The 22,135-nt window shown below is 34.6% G+C and overlaps 1 protein-coding gene across 1 annotated transcript; it reads right to left on the bottom strand.

Moving 5' to 3' along the window:
* Positions 1-4,549: 4,549 nt before the first annotated feature.
* LOC149783641 (uncharacterized) lies at positions 4,550-21,346 on the bottom strand. The gene is made up of 4 exons (XM_089932880.1): positions 21,260-21,346; positions 20,643-20,908; positions 20,269-20,417; positions 4,550-4,632 (listed from the first exon to the last, which is right to left on the bottom strand). The coding sequence occupies exons 1-4, from the start codon at positions 21,344-21,346 to the stop codon at positions 4,550-4,552; spliced, it is 585 nt and encodes a 194-aa protein (XP_089789006.1).
* Between the last annotated feature and the right edge of the window lie 789 nt (positions 21,347-22,135).

The raw sequence follows: 22,135 nt of genomic DNA, 5'->3' as shown, positions 1-22,135 counted from the left end.
TTTCTGTATAAACTGTGTCTTTATCAGCATGGAAGACGTATAGGTTGCTGCATTTGTATGGGAAAATATGAACGAGTTTTTCGGATAAAAATACTGCACGACTTTGGGAGTGAAGTTTATCCATCTGACAAAACGAGTTCATATTTCCCCATACAAATGCAGTAACCTTTTCATTATATGCTCATTTTCTTATTCTACCTAAGGCTTAATTATATATAAAAAAATACACTAAACGAAACAAACTAACTGAATGTATGCCGTATTCCAAACTAAATACACAAGTGCATATTCATCATTACACAACAACACTATTATTAATGCGCACTTAATTCCGCCCAGATAAATTTGAACTTAGTCACGTGCTAGACATAATTTTCGAAGGAAAATAGCATTTTGGTCTACTTAAAATTTAAATTTGGAGTCATATTGTGAATGAATGTGCATTGCAACAACTGTTCCATTTGATCTGGAATAAATAGATTTTGGTATTTTGGTCGTTTCTACAACATTTCGCGTTTATGGACTGGATGTATGTGCAAATTCTACATGAAGTACAATGGATTTCAGCGGCGACATATCAGCGTGTTGACATCTACAAGTGTGCTACTGTTCTGCCATTGAATGTTTGTAATCATGATGTGGGAAAAATATGGAGTCCTTCAATTTCAATTGTCAAAAAGATGCTATGGAATATAATATTTATTTCATTTTGAGTGCAGTAAGGAGAACGTAATTGCACTTGGAATATAATCAAAATTACAGTACAATTTCGAAATGCGTAATCAAGATTGAGAACCCATGACATGGCTCATCTAATTCGCATTTGCAGAACTAAGAATGTACATTTTGAGGAAATTCAGGATGTAAAATTAAGTATATTTTTGTCATATTTATTGCCAGCTAAAGGAGACTATTTATGAATTGTAACTTGCATGTTATTTTATGAATTTTATGAAATCTGGTGTCTTTCGCCAAAATCCGAAACATTGTATAAAAAGTTAGCGTGGAATGTAGCAATGTAGCTGGTATGTGGCAGTCCACGAAACATCTGCTTTAGTTCATTCAGAAACAAATTTAATCAACCAAAACGTAAAGCATCTGCTACATGAGTGTACATGATTTGTTTGCAAAGTAGTTCCTAATACACTATTGGGCACACGTGTCCTACATATGAGTTCAATATGAAGGTGTGCAATATCGTACAATATGGCACGATTCTGACAATATAAAGTTAACGGAGAAATAAAATGAGCACATAATAATATTAAAAGAATGACAAGCGTATATTGTTTGGTATTCTTGTCTTAGAGAGAAGCTACAGTGGCTGCAAGGTTAGAGTGCTAGACACATGTCTGAAAGGAGGCTGGTTTGAATCTTGCTATTAAATCAGTCTGATTCGACTACCTTGATGTACCTATGCGCAAAACACTTTACTCAAAAAATGTATTGACGCTAATTAGCCTTTATCTGTTGCTGCAATAGGAAACATCAAAACTAATCTAAGCCAGAACTGTCTAGTTTTACATGTGTATTTCTGGTTACGATGTAAGGTATAGTAATTGATGGAAATAGTGTAATTGTTTCTTTGTGTGTCCATTTCTCAGGCTTGAATTTGTACAGGGAGCCATTTTGCCATTAGTTTGATCATTGTTTTAAATTGTGAAATGACATTTTATATAAAATATATTTTTTTAAAGATGAAATCATCAAATCAGTTTTCATAATAAAATATTTCAATTTGTTCATTTATATTTTTATTCTAATTTTAAATATAATATTTTTAATATCATAAAATATAATACTGTACAATTTGTAACTAGTTTTTTAATTTCAAGCTATTCATCAACTGCCTATTCAATCAAGGCAAAGAGTAATGAGTTTTTATTAACAATTATTTAAAAAATTACTAATAAACTAACAATCATTATTTGTTTTACACAGGAGCAACATAAAAATATGCTTTCAAGCAAACCATAAAACAAACATTACACAATTACCTTTTTTACTTTCAAATTGTAAGACTATTTAAGTCTTTTTGAAGATGGTCTAATTCAGAGACTGTGAAATATCATTAACCATATAGATAATATTTTATGCGAAAATGATAAACAACTGGTTAATTTTAGTTTTGAGCAAAAATCAATCCTATGCTGCTATATTGTCTTGATTTTATAAAGTGTGGAATATCATTATCAGTGTGGATAAATTAAATGCAAACAATGATAAATAGTCAGTTAATTGAAGTTTCACACAAAATTGGATCATGGTCTACCATGGAGTGTCTTTATAATGTACTTGACAATTATGGGTCATGTTAAATAATGGACAAGTTTGTTATATTTGCTCAATGAATTTTAATTTTATGTTTTGACATAAATGCAGATTTGTATAGTGAACAATTTGACAAACTTTCTGATGCCAAGATTCTATTGTTAAATGCAGAAAGTTTTTTTGAGTATCAATATTGTTTTGCTAAGGTCAACAAATAAGATTTTCCACTATGTGAATTTCATTAATAAGTTTTGGATCAGAATAACAAAGTTTACCTGAGCGTACACCTAAAGCAGGGTCTTCCTAGAGGGACAAGAAGGAACAGATAGAAAGATACACACTAGCACACACACTCATTACAGGGTGAATAATAATAATAATAATAATAATAATAATAATAACAACAATAATAATAATCAACACAATAATAATAATAATAATAATAATGATATTAAAGAAAATTGAGACTGAAGAAAATGACAGGAAAGAAGCTGATGCGCAGTATTTTTAACAATGCTTTTGTATTAGAGTTATTTTTGTTGAACATCAGTGGTGGCAAAAATAAGAGGAAGGTGTGGCAACATTATATACATGCCTGCAAAGTGAGTAACTACTATTCTACCTTGTGTTACATGTTGCAACCTGAATGTAATACAGGCTTTGTCATTAATGTAGAAATGAAAGCTATTCAATAATAAGTTTCTTTGCATAAAAACTACTAATATAATTTAGCAGAATGCTTGTTGATAATTATTTTATTAGCTCTTTGTATATCATTAATTATTTGCTCTATATTGTTTTTTATGACATTATCCTAGCATTTGCTTAGGCATATCATTTCATGCTTACCATGTTTATTTATTAGATGGTTGATTGTCTATCAGCTGACTAACCATTATCCTTACTCCTCCTAAATTACTTCATTCTAATATTCCAAATAAAATTGTGCCACTCTGACATCCAGTGTGGCTTTCAGAGCAGCCAACTTGAAAATCTTGTTATCTACTCTTCCCTGAATGAATGCTCATATCAAAATGGTGCTTTCACTAAAAGACATCAAAGTGATGCCTAGTTAGACTTGAATTAAATACGACAACCACCAAATCAGTAGCGCAAGAGGTTAATGAAAAGCTATGGAGTTGCGTTCATGCAAGACTTTACCAATATTAAGAGAATCGTCGATATAGCCAATACATCTTTAACTAAACTCACACTAATTTCGTCGAAGAGAATCGTCGATATAGCCAATACAATTTTTACTAAACTCACACTAATTTCGTCGACAACGCATTTTAAGGATCGTTTGATTATGTTAGCACAGTGCAGGAAAGTAATAATGACACGTTTAAAACTTATGGAAATAAGCAATGACTATACAACGACTGCAAAACATGCTTTTTCTAGGCGTTTTCAAGAAAGACAATATGTTACAGAAGTTACTACGTTTTTCTTCAATGAATAACGCAAAAACAAATAAATTGGTATCGATGTTTCATTTGCCTACATTTACTGGAGAACACATTGTTATGTTTGTAGTTTTAAATAGTATACAAAACGTTTTCCACTTTAAAATCAATAGAAACTACAAATTTGATTAGCACTGAAATCTAGAGATGTCTGGTATATGGTGATGAAGAAAATATTCAAAACAATGAGCTTCTCTTTCATCCTCCCAGGATTATACTTGAATCATGAACATAACGGCTGCAATTCACGATTTTTCAAGGGTGACTCGAAGATGTTAGGAAGTAGAAAAGGAAATAGGTAAAACTTTCAGAGTTTTTAAACTCTATGCCCATATAGTTGCTATACATAAAATATGAATTGAAATAAAAGTATTTTTATACATTCAGAAACGAAAATGTTTGTAAATTAGACACAGGGTAATGTTATATCATGTATGAATGTCAGATACGGTGTCAGCGATTCTTTCATCACCAATCGTCAATATGTATGTATGTATGTATGTATGTATGTATGTATGTATGTAAAATCTTTTGTAAATTTTAAACTTTTGTTACTTTTTTAATGTTTTAATCTATATTTGTTTCTTTATATTAATAATTTTAATCTTTATAATTCCTTTTTTATTTACTTTTGTCTTTGTGTGCAATTATCTTTTAGAATTCGTTTTTTTTTTTCCATTTTGGGAAGGTAAATTTTAAATGTGAATGTGCAAACGTTTAAACATAATTGTCAGTGCATTATATGCGCAGGTTTTAAACTTTTAAGTGCACATGTGCGCTACAGTGATGGGATATCTTTACTAGGCATGATGTTATATCTCTGAATACACATTGACTGGATCTTTTTCACTGACGCCAGAGTGCCATTTATAAGCCACTTTGAGGCTAATGACCACTGACAAGGAGGGAACAACAAATATAATACATTGCACATATAGTATTTAAATCAGTTGAAAGGTCAAAATACTCAAACATTCATACACATAAATATATGAAACATTTTTGTTCGATCTATACGTGACTAGAAAAGACGAACCATATATGGTATAACCTTTCGTCACTATTTTGTTTCTTTTGGTAATATTGGTCCTGACAGTGTGATGCCAACTTGGCTGTTACCAAGCTATAACTGAATAATAGCTACTTCTGTGGAAATATTTAAGACGGTAGTAAATAGTAAAGATTGCATATAACGTTTGTTTCGTGACTGAGAAATGGTATAACCAATTGCTTTATTTTTCGTTGTCCGTATGTAAATATGTGTAGAAAAGAGTTTATACTGGTATATATACTGTCAGAATTCAGATGTAATGATAATAGATCTTTCAAGAAACAACACTGATTTGTAGAAATACGTGATATACTGAAGAAAAAGGGATAAACCAGTAAGTATCAACATATATGACCATGTTTCAGTAGTTGAATCATAAAAATCAATTTTATATGAAAATGTCTTTGTTCATAACTTAATGAATAACTAATTATAGTTTTTTTTAAATTGTTGGGATTGAACGATATGGAAAATAATCATCTGGGTACTATAAATCTGAAAATACTTACTCAAATATTTCTGTCGAATCCATATTTTGATGGGAATTTCCCTTTTATCTCACCTCCGCCAAACGACAGTTCATTTTTAAACAAAGACTTTAAAGCGATAACGAACCACATTCGACTCCCTTAATACTTGTAACAAATAGATAAACATTCCTCTATTCAAACTATAAGGTAATACATTTTCAGCTTCTTGTATATATATATGTTAGCCTTAATACCATTACTCAGTCACGCATCATGCACCGGTTGCTGCTTCTACTGGAACCTACCCATTGTGCAGTAAGCTGGTTTCGCTTGTTTCTCTAATGCATGGATAGAACGCCTGAAAATACTGTTGTGTTTTTTAATACTTTCAATGCAAAAACTGTTAATTGTATAAAGAGGTGGATTTCGAGTATAAAGCTGTATGTTTGGAAGACGGTCTTACAAATAGTATTTTATCCTTCTGCCAGTAGAATCACAATAAAGCTAAGTGAGCACTAATTAAAGGTAGCCAAGACAATCTTTTCCTGGTAGATCACGTGCTTCACTTTCTTCACAATGTTTATTGTTTTCGATAGAAGTGTGGTAAGTGGACGACATTCCTAATGTTAGGGGGTATACCTAGGGATATCTATTAGTAATTTACTAGTCTTTCAAAAACTCGAAAGTAAATTGCCGCGTTTCACCAACAGGATGGAAGTTTGCTCCGGCAAATTAAAATTTGTCTCGACATGTCCCGAAGGACAATTCTGAAATTAGAGAGGAATCAAGCGGCGGATTATCGGGCATTTTGTTCTCACTGGCCAGCATTGTTTATCTGGCTTCGGAGTCTCGGGTAATTAGAACATCATTATTTAGCAAATATTCACATGTGTACCAAATATATCTACCGCTATAATCAATTAAACATTGTAACAAAAGAAAGATATAACAAACCTTTATATATACATATTTATTAGGAATTCGGCCGTGGATTTTACAGTCTGACGTTAGCAGAGATAAAACACAAATCAAAAGTTACGGCCTATTATATTTTATTAGAGGTTGAGCGGCAAATCAATGCATGAAAAAATATGCCCTGACAAGGTAATTACAGTAACGTGCTTTGCTCATAAAGACTCGAAGGTTATAATACATGCTGATTGGTCCGTACAGGATTCAAACATGCACCCTTCTGGTTTCAAGAACGGAAATCTACCCACTTGGACACTGTGATTGGAAATTTGTGTTTAGAGACGCGTGAAATCTATTTTGATTTGAAACGTCATTTTTTATATATAGTTTAGACTGAAATATTCACAAGCACAGTATATCCTGTCTTGATCCTGGTACATTACATGAAAGCAACGAGCACTTGCATACATTCTTTGTAGTATATATTTTAGGTAAAAACAAGCATTAGAATGTACCATATCCTTCATTGTCAAGAGATTGTACAAGGTAATAGCTACGAGAAGTTGTACACATTTTCTGAAGTTTGAGTTAAATTAATTGCTAGTGTACACCATACCCTGCTATGCCCAGGGTCTGTACAAGTTGAGAGATCGAAAGATTAATCGAAAGTCAGGTTTAATACTTCGCCGGTAATTCATTATTGAGAAAAAATATAGGGTTACAACTTTTGTGTTTGAAGATTTAAGAACAGCAATAGTAATATGAGTTCACTGTCGCAAATTCAGTCTTTTTGGCAACGCTTGAGACAAAGCTTGGTAAAGCGGATAGCTATGACAGGAAACCAGGATTAACGTCATCGAATCCTAAACAAGAACAGTAAATTGTATCCCCACCCCACTCTCGTTTTAGTACATACTTTGCAACGCTGAGTTGCAATCAGTTCACAATATAGCGGATTTTACTGCCGGACATTTGGCTTTCGACACATAGATATCATTATTAAGAAACTCAATGTTGTTGGTTAGGATACAGATAAGATTATTTAAAAATCGGTTTAGCATTAATGAATCGAAGTCAGTTGGTTTAGCAAACTTGTATTCCATTACAAATCGATTTGGTAAGCACTATCTGCTACGAAAAAACCTTACCTGTGATTATTTACATTCTTTATGGACAATTTATTTTGCTGTAATTTCCAAACTATTTGCTAATCAACCATCCCATATGTTCATAACCTGTTGGAACTATTTAATTCGTTTAAAGAAGTATGTTCCATATATTTAACACTTTGCATGTAGATTATGCAGAGAATAAAATATAAATCCAAGATAACCATAGCATTTAAAGAAAGGGATAAGTCAATATGACCATCACACCTAAAGAAAGGGCTTAGTCAAGATAACCATTGCACTTAAAAAAGGGCTAAGTCAAAATAATCATCACACGTAAAGAAAGTGCTAAGTCAATATAAACTTTGCACTTGAAAAAAGGGCTAAGTCAATATAACCATCACACTTGAAGAAAGGGCTAAGTCAAGATAACCATCGCACTTGAAGAAAGGGCTAAGTCAATATAACCATCACACTTGAAGAAAGGGCTAAGTCAATATAACCATCCCACTTAAAGAAAGGGCTAAGTCAAGATAACCATCGCACTGGAAGAAAGGGCTAAGTCAAGATAACCATCACACTGAAAGAAAGGGCTAAGTCAAGATAACCATCCCACTTAAAGAAAGGGCTAAGTCAAGATAACCATCACACTGAAAGAAAGGGCTAAGTCAAGATAACCATCACACTTGAAGAAAGGGCTAAGTCAATATAACCATCACACTTGAAGAAAGGGCTAAGTCAATATAACCATCACACTGAAAGAAAGGGCTAAGTCAAGATAACCATCCCACTTAAAGAAAGGGCTAAGTCAAGATAACCATCACACTTGAAGAAAGGGCTAAATCAAAACAACCATCCCACTTAAAGAAAGGGCTAAGTCAATATAACCATCACACTTAAAGAAAGGGCTAAGTCAAGATAACCATCGCACTTGAAGAAAGGGCTAAGTCATTATAACCATCCCACTTAAAGAAAGGGCTAAGTCAAGATAACCATCACACTTGAAGAAAGGGCTAAGTCAATATAACCATCACACTTGAAGAAAGGGCTAAGTCAAGATAACCATCACACTGAAAGAAAGGGCTAAGTCAAGATAACCATCACACTTAAAGAAAGGGCTAAGTCAATATAACCATCACACTGAAAGAAAGGGCTAAGTCAAGATAACCATCGCACTTGAAGAAAGGGCTAAGTCAAGATAACCATCACACTTAAAGAAAGGGCTAAGTCAATATAACCATCACACTTGAAGAAAGGGCTAAGTCAATATAACCATCCCACTTAAAGAAAGGGCTAAGTCAAGATAGCCATCGCACTTGAAGAAAGGGCTAAGTCAATATAACCATCACACTGAAAGAAAGGGCTAAGTCAAGATAACCATCCCACTTAAATAAAGGGCTAAGTCAAGATAACCATCACACTTGAAGAAAGGGCTAAAACAAAACAACCATCCCACTTAAAGAAAGGGCTAAGTCAATATAACCATCACACTTAAAGAAAGGGCTAAGTCAAGATAACCATCGCACTTGAAGAAAGGGCTAAGTCAATATAACCATCCCACTTAAAGAAAGGGCTAAGTCAAGATAACCATGACACTTGAAGAAAGGGCCAAATCAATATAACAATCACATTTAAAGAAAGGGCCAAGTCAGGATAATCGTTCTGCTTAAAAAAGACAAATACAGTCTAATAATTATAAATAAATCCCCACCTGGAAGTTAACTAGCTGCTTAATACAGACTTTCATCTACAGTAAGTTTGTAGTGACCTCGAAAATGTAAATGAATTGTAAAGGTGATTTTAAATAGAAGTGACCTTTTTACGGACGTATTACTGTAGTTTAGACTACCACAAAGCTATCAGTTGTAACATAATGGTCTTGACATCTTCAGTATGTTAGGACACCGCCATTCGATTATGGTTTTGTAAGATCCATGTCTTTGTGATAAACAACGAGTAAATCAAACTGGAAACTAGAACGCTTAAAAAGGATTAAAAGATACACGTTATATCCCAACGTGTAAAGGAAATTCATTATTATTATTATGCATTTATATTCTTGCACGGTATGTTTATACTTTGATGTTAAAGCAACATCAGATATTTATTCAAACTATCGTGCCATTGTTTTAAACATTAGATCCCTCATTCCTACAGTTATCGTCGCTCTCTTTTTCAAACCTAAGACTTAAATGAACTGGATTTCTTGTATAATTTATTTAATTTTTGGTACTTTAGTTTTTTTTTATTATTAATTCATCACTGTAAAAAGGATCCTTTTTCAACAAAACATAGAACGATAAAGATTACACGACCCGCATTGTTTATCAGGTATATCCTGTTTGCGTTCTATTTCATCAGCTTCAACAATTCGAGAAGATATAGCACGAAAACATACATTTTGTAAGACTGTTAGCGTTTCAGCATAGGTACGACAAAACTGCATGCATGAGGATAACCTATTATCTCGTTTTGAATAAATAATCTCGCCAGACACGCTCTTTTACTGTTACGGAATATATGATATAATATATAGGTTTCTAACATGCGTTCTGCAAAAATAGTCCTTCCATTCCATGGACAATTTAACACATAACACGTTGCTTGATTTACTGAATACTGAGTGATTACATTAGATGATCGTTCGTTCTTCCTAAGATTCCTTGTCGTTTACCCCTTGGTCCTATTCTAGACATTTTGTATCACGAGTTTCAGTTTTCAATTATCTCTATGTTTAATTTAACATTGCCTTTGTGTAAAGTTTGAGTTCAGGTAAGTCACGTGTTTAGTTTTAATGATACACCTATTAACCAAGATATCGACTATAAAGAGAAGCAGATATGATTTGTGGTGGCCTATCTAATCCCTTCAGTTACGAAAACTTTGATAATAGCAGCTAAAGGGAACAGCATATTCGATATTTTAGCGAACAAAGAGAATTCAGATTTTTTATTGATCCCAAAGCTCTTGTTTCAGAGAACAATTCCATGATTTACCTCACCACCGATGGATGTTGTTTGACAGCGATGAATTGTTGAAGACCATCCACAACCCCTTTCATTGCTTTCTAGGGTTCAAGAAATATTAGCTATACTCAATATTGTCGACGTATGTATGTATGTATGTATGTATGTAAATTGGTCCAAACTCGAAAACTCGATATTCGTAAAACTGCATTTATGCAGAATGGTAGTCGACTCTTTGTTGATTATTAAATCATATTACTAACAAATAAATGAGGTTCTCTGAGTTGTATATATATATATATATATATATATATATATATATATATATATATATATATATATATATATATAAATTTTGTTTCTATATTACCTTTATCGTTAAGGAATTTTTTTACGAATGTCTTTCACGTAAATTATTTAATAAGAGAGAAGTGGAGTGGTATCTATAAAACGTAACATTAGCATAATGTGTCTGTACAAGCCGCTCCAGAAATGATAGATAACACAAAGAACTATTCGGGCAGATAACACGGATAATTACTGGGCAACTCATTCTGCAGCTAGTAATGTTTGTCGGTTTGAGATTTACTGAAGTGCCCAAAGGGTACACTCATAATCTAAGATTTGTAGAATATTGTAATATAGTTTAGTAATATTTTCAGAAGCATATTGGACGAATTTTAATACCTGCAGTCCACTGACTTAGAACAAAATGTAATTAAATATGGATGTCCCAATTAAGACTGCTATTTAGAGTATACAGAAACAACTTCAATGTCACTCTAGATAAATCCCGTGTTCGAATTGATCACAGTGGATCAATTATCATTCTAGTTGTTGTTATAGTTTTATGTGCATTTTAATTTGTGTACACTGCTTTTAAACAGACTGAACATTGGTCTTCAGATGAATTATCCGTTCTAAGAGAAAACAAACGTAATATGTTCTCTTTCATTCCTTGATAAGACAGTTTGTTTGCTTGAGCCCAGTCCTATAATTTTGCCAATCGTTGATTAGGTGAAAGAAGTCACCTCATTTATTAGTTAGTTTTGCATCATTCGTTTACTATCGTTTGAATCTTTCAAATCTTTTTGGATCATGTTTATTAAGGATGGATAAACAAATCCCGAGACCAAACTTTTGACACATTGTTTGGATCGAATGATACAAATGATGTGTTCTCGAACGCGAAGGACAGCTCTTATATAAATAAATCGTTATCAGAATGACTGAACGTTTCTTATGAGGAATTGTCTATGGTTGATGATTTTATTTCGCTACTTACAGACCAGTTAGAGGTCACTTAGACTTAAGGTGGGCGATAATATTTTTGGACATGTCTTATGGATGAATAGTGTATATGTGACCAATGAAAGGAGATATGCACTAAATTACCCTTTTGGGTTTATTAGTAAGTTGAGTTAGGTTATGAGGGAGAATTATGTTCTCTCAATTTTTATGACTCTGATTCAAGAGAGCTTGTTTGTATAATATATTCCATATTAGGTTTGGGAAGCGTGGGACGTTAATTTCAGCATAAAAATTACCAATTAAAAGCCATAGGAGAAAGGGAGATAATTGTTGTGCTAATCAGAAATATATTTACCTCTATATAGGTTAATAATGCCAGGTACACGATTAAACATTTTATTAAAAAAACACAATTTTATTGATTTAATAGGTAAAGAATTCAATAAATTTTGTAAAAAAGCAACCAAGATGTATTTAAACCTGTACTCTCCGTAGTGGAGTATTTAAAATCACATTTGAAACTATATTTTTCAGAGTTCAGTCTACGACGATTACGAAATTAGGTTTGCCGCTAGTATTTAACAATGCCACATTATTCCTCTCGGCGGGTTCTTTAGATAAGAATACACCGCATTTAAGAGACCATATACATCCATGTTGAAGAAGAGTCTCATGGCATAACGTCAATTATATCCCCATGATAATATCTACTATAGAAGGTCATTTGGAAATCGATAGCTTCTTGTTGTCAGTTTATTTATTCTTTCTTGTGCTGTATTAACCGGTTTATAAACTTCGTGATATATCTGAACAGCAAAAGGCACTAAACAGGGCAATTTGGTTTGAAATTACTTTCTTCCACAAATGACTGCTCGTTTAAACACATTACTAATTGATATATTGAATAATGGGTGACTTCTTTAAGGGGTATTCAGTTGATTATTCCGAAGAGTGGATAGGTAGTTATTAGCCATTATCATACCAATTGCTGTTGTTAAGAAACATAGGGCAGGTTTTAGATTCCTGGGGTTACTGATCCAGTGATAGACACTTTATGTCGCGAGGTATTGTTCTCGAAAAACTTTTTGTGTGGAAGTTTCATAATTATCTGTTGTATATTTTAACTATTTAAATTGGACAGTCGAGCAGAGAGGAGTGCAGGTAAGTTGTCACGTGTTTATTTGAAAGTCTTTTTAAACACTAATTTACCGAGAATTTAACGAGAGAGAGAGAGAGAGAGAGAGAGAATACCATTCGTCGTGATCTTTATAGGCCTTTCTGTCATTTTTTAAAATTTTGATACTATATACTAGTAGTTAAAGGGAACTAAAAATTTAGTTAAAAAAGAATTAAAATATTATGTCAGTCTCATACTGAAAGCGACCTTGTAGTATTATTTAATACTCTGTCTGCCATTATAAATGGCATAGCCAAATTTACAATCTTTTTTTCTGCTGCAGACTGTCTTTTATCCTGAACCTCCTGCCTATGTACGCTCTTTTGCACATGGATCCTACAACGTAAAGAGGTGGTGGCCAGGGATGGGGAGAGGGAGGGTAGACCCACAATGTACTGGAGATTTCTTAGCGTAACAGTTAACGCATGTACACACTGGTGGAGGGTCATTCCCGCAAAAGAATGTACCAGACATTTCTGTGAAAGTTAAAAGGATAAATCAGTAAGCATGTCTATTTTAAGATGGTATTAAATTTAGATTTACAGGCATCGTTATTGATGCGGTCCCTTTCAGTCTCCATCACTGAGAGGACCTTCTAGTCCGAAAGATTGAGAGCTTTTTATGTGTTTAAGTTTTCTCCCATAGCCTGTTGTTGTGTGTTTGTAAAAAGTAAACTGAAATTAGGGTTTGGTGCACCGGCTAACCTAGTGTATCATAAGCTCATAATCCCGGGCTGGTTTAAGAGCATTTGGGATCCTTGCCAAGGATCTATATTGTTCAATGTGTGCTATGTATGTATTGCTATATTGTACAGTATCCATGTTTTTCTGTGTGGACTGGCTTAAAAGTCAAATCATATTATTGAAGATGTATTTATGTTCTTAAATAAGATACTATCTGATGAAAATAAAAATAAATTCAGCTAGGGGGTCCAGTGCAAGCATTTGGTGATGGCAGGTGTCTCTTTTGTCCAGCCGCTTCTACCACAGCGGCTGATTGCTTCTTGCCCATGCCTTGTTTTCCTTATATATTTTTCTGTTGTGTTTAACGTAAGGAGAAGAAGAAAGAAAAGAAAAAGAAAAAAAAAATATTCATGTTGTATTTATGCATTTAGTGCGTATATTTTCGCTACCTCTAAGTTTTTGGTATTGTGTTTGTGTATCCCCGTATTCGTGGTTTCGTAATGTTCTTGTTGTTTTGTTTTTTTTGCCTTCCCTACTAATTCGAGTGAACCACGTAGTATAGGTATCACACCATGATGTGCTACTTAATCAGTTACGCCAAATTCCCTGTCCCATACGTCATTGCGTTATGCACTTAATATTGTTAATGTTATGTTAGTACCCATGAGGTAGCAAGTTAGTATATTATGATGTTAATTTTTAATATTTTAGGGTTGCTGGACAGCAACTCATTTCCGCCTGATAAAAGGGGAAGGGAGAGGAGTGGGAAGGGGTCAGGAGGGGGAGGGTTACTCAATTCTCGATGGGGTGTACTCTCCTTGGAGCTTGGAGAGACTTGCCGAATTTTGTAGTCCCTCCTTTCAGGCTCTAACTGGAAGAGACTATAGGGCCTTCCCAGAACCCTCTTACGTCAGACAAGGAAGGTGATCCGTAGATGATCAATTTTGTTTATTCTAGTAACTTAAAACTGTATGCTTGATGGGATCATGTGACTCTTAAAACATACCTAATCATTTGGTTTTCATTATTGATGTTATATAATCAACTAAATCATTATATATATTGCTGTCAGTAATGTCATTTGTAAGCAACATGTATTTTTTGCGTCAATACCCCAAATATATCCCTTATTGCACCAGTAATTCCATAATGGTCAATTGCTGTTAGCGGACAATGCAGTATTATATGGTATTTAGAATCAGTGAATTGACCACAAAAATGGCAAGGCGGAATCATATGTATAAAATGTTATTTATAAGGCCATCTTGCCTGTGATCCAAAAGTCATGTAAACGAACATCATGCTTTGTTTGGACGCAGATGAGATAGCCTCCCGTTTCTTCCATATTCCATTCCAAATCAGATTCGGATTACTAATCTCAACAGAAAATTCCAAATTTGTATTAGTATCTTTATTAATTAAATAATATATCTTTCAATCATGCAAATCCTCCAGTATTTTTTTATTCATAAAGCTCTCACTTGTTGCTTGATTAAATTTGGCGGAAGTCGTGTGTGATTTCCACGCCAATTTCCAATTAATAAAATTTCTGTCTTATCGTGGCTGCAGAACCTGAAGCTTTTCCAAATTGATAAAATTTGTTTTGCAAATGCTTAAATGCCTTTGCGTCAATATTTCTGGATAAGCTATTCGGTTCTTGGGGAACATGGCAACTATTTGGCTACTTGCTATTGGTAACACCTGTTATGGGAGTGCCTAGTCATACGATTGGGTAGGTGAAATCTCTTATTTCCTGGTGACGCCCATTTATTTGTTAATCTTATACATAACATAATCGCGTCTCTTTCCATATCTTGTAATAACCTCAGCTCTAGTCGCTACATAATATGCCTTAATTACATATTGCTCAGCCTCCGCGTTTCAAGCCCGTTTTTTTAAATAGATTTCTACTTCCAATCACTTTCCAACTTTCTGGACGCAAACAAGCTAAAGTGCATGTCAACGTGGTCATGTAGGCGTATCTACCTATTTTAAATTAAATGTTAATCTCTTCTTCTAAAATGTAGTGTTTATATATGTTTAACTTGTAACGGTGTACACCGTCTTATACGTTCTTTTTTGCACTTCAATAAGTAGTCAACATAGTTTATTGGGGGTGGGGCTGTGTTGATGATTCTAACCACGTGTCACGTCTACTGAAAAGGGTATTAGGTGATCAGAAATATTAGGAAAGACCGTGAGGTCTAGAAAGTAAAACGCCAGATAGAGAGGAGGAAAGAAAGATAACTCATTTTCGTAAAACCGTTCCGGTGGCCTAGTGGTTAGAGCGTCCACCTCGGATGAGAGAGGTCGTGGGTTCTATCCCCGGGCCGAGTCATACCAAAGACTTACAAAAATGGTACTAACAGCTGCCTCGCTTGGCGCTCAGCATTAAGAGGTTAGTGCTAGGACTGGTCCGCCTTGTCACGGAATGGTGTAAAGGTTGTTAATTAAATACATGTACTCGGGTTTCGTTTCTTTTCGCTGTATAACGATGCCCGAGGGTGATTATATCAGGGTCTATTGTATTTCGAAATCGTGAGTACGATTCGTCCTGTGCCACACGTGCAAGGTGCCTTTGATAAAGAATAACGAAAATTCTAAAGGTATAAATACGTTACTACATGTAAAGGACCTTTACAATACTAATGGTTTTGTCAGCAAGCGGCCTGCTAAAAGGATTCGCACAACTCCAGCTGTAGGGGTAGGTAATGTTTTGGGTTTTAAGTGATAACTAGTGTATTACCATATTTGCCTTTGCATGTTTGTTATAGTTTTCTTTACATACCATAATGCGTGCATTTTTTATTCTTGTTGCGACGTAGTGCAGGACTTATATTGGTAATGTAAAGCTACATTTTTTAAAAGAATTGTTTACTATTGTCTTATCAAGCAGGGTTAGGTTTACTATTGAACCTCTGTTTTGTAATTGCCATAATAATATAATCTTTTTAACTTACCATGTATAACGTCCTTACGTTATGTCTGTATCAAGGTTAGTACACTGTATCGGGTATATTTTCAGCTGAGTTTTTGATGGTAGGAATATCCGGGGTGTCCGGTGTTGTCAGAGGGTAGAAACGTCCGTGTGTCCGGAGCGTTTAAGGTGCCGGAGCGTCTAATGTCTAGCGTCCGGAATGTCAAGAGTGACTAAGGTGACCCAGCTGCAGAGCCGTCAAAGGACCAGGGGGTCCGGAGGGTCTAATATTTCAAGTGTCCGGAGGGTCTAATATTTCAAGTGATCATAGTCCGGAGTCTATATTAATTGTGAAATTGATTCGGAGGAGCTGTGGAGCGGATATGGTGCACGGGTGACGGAGTGCATCTCCACACATGTATTTTTAGCTGTATGCTAATTTTGGGTTAGTAAGACCCAGTGTATTATTCAGGACTGGAAGGATAGATTGTATATCCGTTCTTGTTTAGTGACATAATTTCGCTACCTGAGCGAATACATTTTTTTAACTATGTGCAAACGCTTACATTGTTTACTATTTGAGTGAACTATAGTCATCTTTCCATTACTGAATCATTTGTGAAATCATTTATCCTGTATTTTAGGGTTACTGAACTAAATTTATTTGTATATTTTTTCCATTTTTAAAACTGTGCGTTTTTTTATGTTAAATAGATCCAATATTTGGATTATAAATACGCACACATCTTCATAATCCACTACTCATATAAATCGCCATATTAAACCATATATCTGTGTCGTCAAAACGTGTTCTGTTGTTAATCCGAGATATCCCACCCGGTTATCTTGTTACACGCCTGATGTCAGGACAATGTGACTGGGTGGGATATCGTGCCACATGTCTGCGGCATGATGCCCCAGTGATAGACATCACAATAAACTGCCACACTGCAGACATCGTAGCGATATGACTGAAAAATTGTTAAAAGCTACGTTAAAAATCCAAATCACACACACACACACACACACACACATTTTCGTAAAGTGACGTTGCTCCTTAGTAAAAAAAAATAAGAGGGAAATATTAGGCTCTGGGTAGTACGAATTCCTTTCAATATGCGCAGACAACAGCGAGTGTGACATTCAGTCGGTTTGTACTGGATTTACACATCTAAGTTTACGTCGTCCGTAAATGATGACGTACTTTAACATTAATTTTTCCATATATATTTCTTTTGCTGTGTGTTTAATGACCTTTCAAGGAATAATGATGTTTGAGAATGAAAACAGTGAATAATGTCCATTTAAAGGTATGTGCAATCAAATTCTGAAAGTTCACACCCACTACTGAAATATTCGGTAATGAATGTCTACAGGCCCTATATGATTTATACATCTTTTTCTTAGGTCTGAAACGTCTGTTTTCTAAGACTATATATTTCGTTGAAGAACAGGACTCTTTTACTTGACCTATCGATTCACATAATGTAAAACCTGTCATAACGTCACCTGAGTTCAGCAGTCACCTGATGACAACGACCATTCTGATCTCTTTTTGGCAAATTTCCTATATAAATGTATTTTAATCAGCGGTCACCTCCATGTGCTCAGCTGTCAGCAGCCACACGTTTCTTAACCAAGAAGCCGCTTTACTCTCCTTCCGAGTTCACTGGAGCGTATCAGCAGTGACATCTCCAAGTATGCAAATTAAACTGCTTTTTCAAAGATTACAATTACATTGACATACACAATAATACTTTTACTTCATGACCATTTATTTACTATATTTACATAAACAAACAAGATTATTTTTAATACACAATTTTTCATGTATACTTTAAGAAATAACGATTTTAGCATAAATCTTTTATTAACTAAATTTTAAACAAATGATTGTTTTTATGTTTTTATAACATGAAAGTATAATCTTATTGGGGGAGAAATTGTACTAACCCTGTTTATAGAAACTCTATAAAATAAAACCTTCAAATGAAAATCTGGGCAATTCCGAAATTTTAGATAAACCCGAAATTTGTATAAATCAAAATATGGACAAATCCGAAATTCGGATAACTTAAAATCTGGACAAGTCCGAATTTTTTATAAATCAAAATCCGGACAATTCCGACTTTTGGTATTGTAATAACATAACACTTTTTGAGATGGCTTTTCCCTGAATAAAATTAGACATGACTGATACAAATTTGGATTTAGAATTTTGAAATTTTGGTCCGAAAAGAGACAGACTGTTCTGACTTCAATGATGTCAGTCCCTCGTCTGCAACTATGGGCATTTATTTATACTCTCTGTACCCTAGTCTGGTTCCCTGTTTGTTATGCTCCGTGCGTTGCACTCCGCTATATTAGTATAAATCAAATATGGACAAATCCGAAATTAGTATAGCGGAGTGCAACGCAGGGAGCATACTAAGCAGGGAACCAGACTATCTGTACCCTTGGAGAATCTCGGATGTTTACACAGATATAAACAACGGGGACACACGAGGATCTCCGATTCGGGTTAGAAACGGGAACGCTACCACCTCGCGCTCAGCAACATAGAATGCTGTGAACAATGGAGCCATTGCAAACCTAGCGGAAGACGTTCCGGGAGGCAGTATTTGATTAAAATACAATGTAAACAAGTAAGGCAACATAAGATATCGTCATCTAGTAATATATAAGTATATAACAGTTGCTTGAAACATAGTGACGAGTTGAAGTAAGTCTAGTCCTACATGTAAGACATAGCACATTTTGATTTTGTTGAGGTGCTATGTCTTACTGTCCAAATAACGGCCTTGTATAGTGTGTTCCGATGTCGTTGACATCGGAATGAGTAATCAAAGTTTCAGGAACATCTCACACATTTGGCAGCCTATATCGACATTTTTCCACTAATTTATTTGTAATTAATATACTTACTGTGCTGTCTTTATCCTGGTGGAATGAAAATATGACACTAGCAAATGGATGCATTTTCACGTTCCGTTGACATACATTTGAATTTGTTGCAATGCGACGGTAGTCGAGGTATGCCGAAGTATGTTCAAGTAGGTTCAAGTCGGAATATGTTTTTTGAACGAAACGAAACGTTGCTTGATGTTCAAATAGTCACTATAGAAATAACCATACCGAATCCGTATTCCTCTTGAAGAAAGGTATTGTGTGTCGTTAAACACGTATTTGTTTCTTCTATTTATATATTTATGATAGACAGTTAAATATATAGGTATGTAGGTAGATAAATAATTAAATAAATAACTTGTATACATATGGAAGTACTCCACTTGAGAAGTATTTGCACGTGACTATTTTGCGTCTTTTCTCTCTAACTGATGGCATGTTTAATACGTGCAAATGCATCTGTGTAGATTTTCTGATTGTAACTGAGTAAGACCGAGTCAGTGAAACAAATGAACGTTGTTCATGTTTTATAAATGGAATGATCTTTCTTCTTTCACAAGAATGATCAGATATGGAAGTAATGTTTTCGGTGGTATAATCGAGAATGCTACCGTGTTTTCTTAAAGAATTTTCAAACGTGGAAAAAAGGGCTGTGATAAAAATGATACTTGGACAAATGAAACGACTGGTCAGGATAAAATGATTACGATTCATTTTGGAGCGCTTTATATAGACCCACTTTCACTAATTGAAAACATATTCTGAGTTTTAATATCCATTGACATAAAATAATCACTCTCTTGATAGGAAATTACGCACAGAGAAATTAGTGCGCTCAAAACATGGGCATTTTTCAATACACACGCAACAGCATTTACATGAACTACATTGACACAGTACATCCTCACATCCTTTGCATATTGGAACTGGCTCATTTGCATCTATTTGTGCTAGAGACAGATGTTGCAAGATTTGCTTTCTAATGCACTTCCTTTCGACATTGGTGACTATTGTCGCGATATCTTTGCTTGTTGTTTTCATGGAAGTTGTAAATTTGTTATGCAAAATAACACTAATGCCATTTCTACCATCCCTAGCACAACGTCCCGCTTCCTGCCAGTAAGTAACAACCGATTTCGGACACCCAAAATGCAGGACAAGATCAACATCTCGCATATCCATACCCATACCTAATGCAACCGTTGCAGCAATGCAACGAATGCTGCCATCCTTCCGTCTAAAATTATCAAGAATTCGTTCCTTGGATAATTGATGGGTACTTCTGTGAAACATTTCTATTAGTAGATGTTGTGAATCTTCCTTTTGATCGATATAGGCATACGGACCAAGATAGTCTTTCATAGTGACAAACACTTTGGCCACAGTGTCAATACTTCTGCAATAAATGATTGCTTTCTTTTATCGAGCCCCCTTTTCTTTTATATGCTCCAAAAGCCACAACAGGTTTTCCCTGTGATCACGATTCTCCATTTTAATGATTTCAATGAATATGTTGGGACGATCGGGAGATTTGAACAGAATCTGTGTATCATCTTCATGGAGTTGTAGAAAGTTTAAGATATCTGTTTTGACCTTCGCCGTACTTGTTGCAGTAAGTGCCATAACGGGCACTTTCAGTATGCTTCTTAATTCTCCCAATCGCCTTAATTCTTCTCCCCACTCAGAAATACAATGGGCTTCATCAATAGCAAGCAGAATGCATTTCACCTGACAAACAGTTGAACAAAATACATCTTTCCAATACGCTTTCAAGCAAGCTTCTGGAGAGCAAAAGACAAACTGATATTTTCCGTTTCTGATACCTGACAAATAAATGAAAACGGGAATCACGATTTTTGATAATATATGAAATGACATAAAAATCCTTTTCAATTAACCTGTTTCTTTACGTCAGTTATCATTCTTATTGTAAGTATATATGTCAAATTACAACAATGTCAACATAATGAACATTAATACATTTCTTTGTATTATGTATTTAATGACAAGTTATGCATTTGATTAGAAAAGTATACTGATATCCAACACAAAAGATAAAGTAAAGTTTAAATAGCTTACCTGTAACCACATTTTTGTCCATGTTTCCAATGCTTTCAATTCTGCAGCAAGAAAAATTCCACTGCTGAAGAGATGCAATATGTTCATCTACTAGCGATGTCAGTGGCGAAATAACCAGTGTGATAGGGTCATCTTTTTCCTTTATCATAGTAGGTATTACTGTACATAGAGTTTTTCCAAATCCAGTCGGAAGAAGTCCAAGAACGTTCTTGTGACTTAATACGGTCGTTGCAATTAACAGCTGTTCATCTTTAATGTCCATATACATATTCCGAGCCATCTTTAAATCGTCAAACTTTGCCTTCAACACGTGTGGATCCACTGTATGCGCGCGCTCTTTTATTTTGTCTCGTTCTGAATTCACTCCGCGGTTGGAAAAGTTACAATGTGTCGTCTGTAGCTTATGAAATTGTTGAAATAAAAAGGACATGGATACGTGCTGTAACTGTTTGAAAAGAAACCTGATGACAGAGGATACTATAGATTTTCGCTGGAGAACACCCTTACAAACAAAATTGAAAATGCTCGCGAGGCTGTTGTGAAGATAACTGGCTCCAAATTCACCCCAGTGTCATCAAAACGCAGAGGAAACTTTTTGTGCACTAAGTGTTGGAGCTCACTAAATGAGACTGTAAAATACCAAAATTCTTTAAAGGAATTTTGGGGTAGGACAGATTCTTATTCCTATATTGGGAAGAAAAGAGAACAGTGCGGACCGTCTGTTGCAAAGATACCGCGTTATACCAGTACACCTGTAAAAGTAAGTATATACAGAATATTCCATTCGGTTATCATATTGGCATAATTGCCAACTGTCAAAATTTTAGTTCAAAGTTGATAAATATAATTATATTTCTAACATTAAAAATTCATTTG

Source organism: Sinohyriopsis cumingii, chromosome 14, assembly GCF_028554795.1.
Source record: "Sinohyriopsis cumingii isolate HCF-2022 chromosome 14, ASM2855479v2, whole genome shotgun sequence".
NCBI classification, from domain to species: Eukaryota; Metazoa; Mollusca; class Bivalvia; order Unionida; family Unionidae; genus Sinohyriopsis; species Sinohyriopsis cumingii.
Note: the sequence above shows the minus strand (reverse complement) of the source record. Positions and strands in the feature narration are given on the sequence as shown.

What these genes read in the sequence shown, in the direction of transcription:
- LOC149783641 (XM_089932880.1), bottom strand. Translation starts at nt 21,346, where the DNA reads ATGAACATATTGCATCTCTTCAGCAGTGGAATTTTTCTTGCTGCAGAA. An exon ending in GGACAAAAATGTGGTTACAG is followed by an intron (nt 20,909 to 21,259) that starts GTAAGCTATTTA and finishes ACTGTTTGTCAG; the next exon opens with GTGAAATGCATTCTGCTTGC. An exon ending in GGGACGTTGTGCTAGGGATG is followed by an intron (nt 4,633 to 20,268) that starts GTAGAAATGGCA and finishes CCTCCTTGTCAG; the next exon opens with TGGTCATTAGCCTCAAAGTG.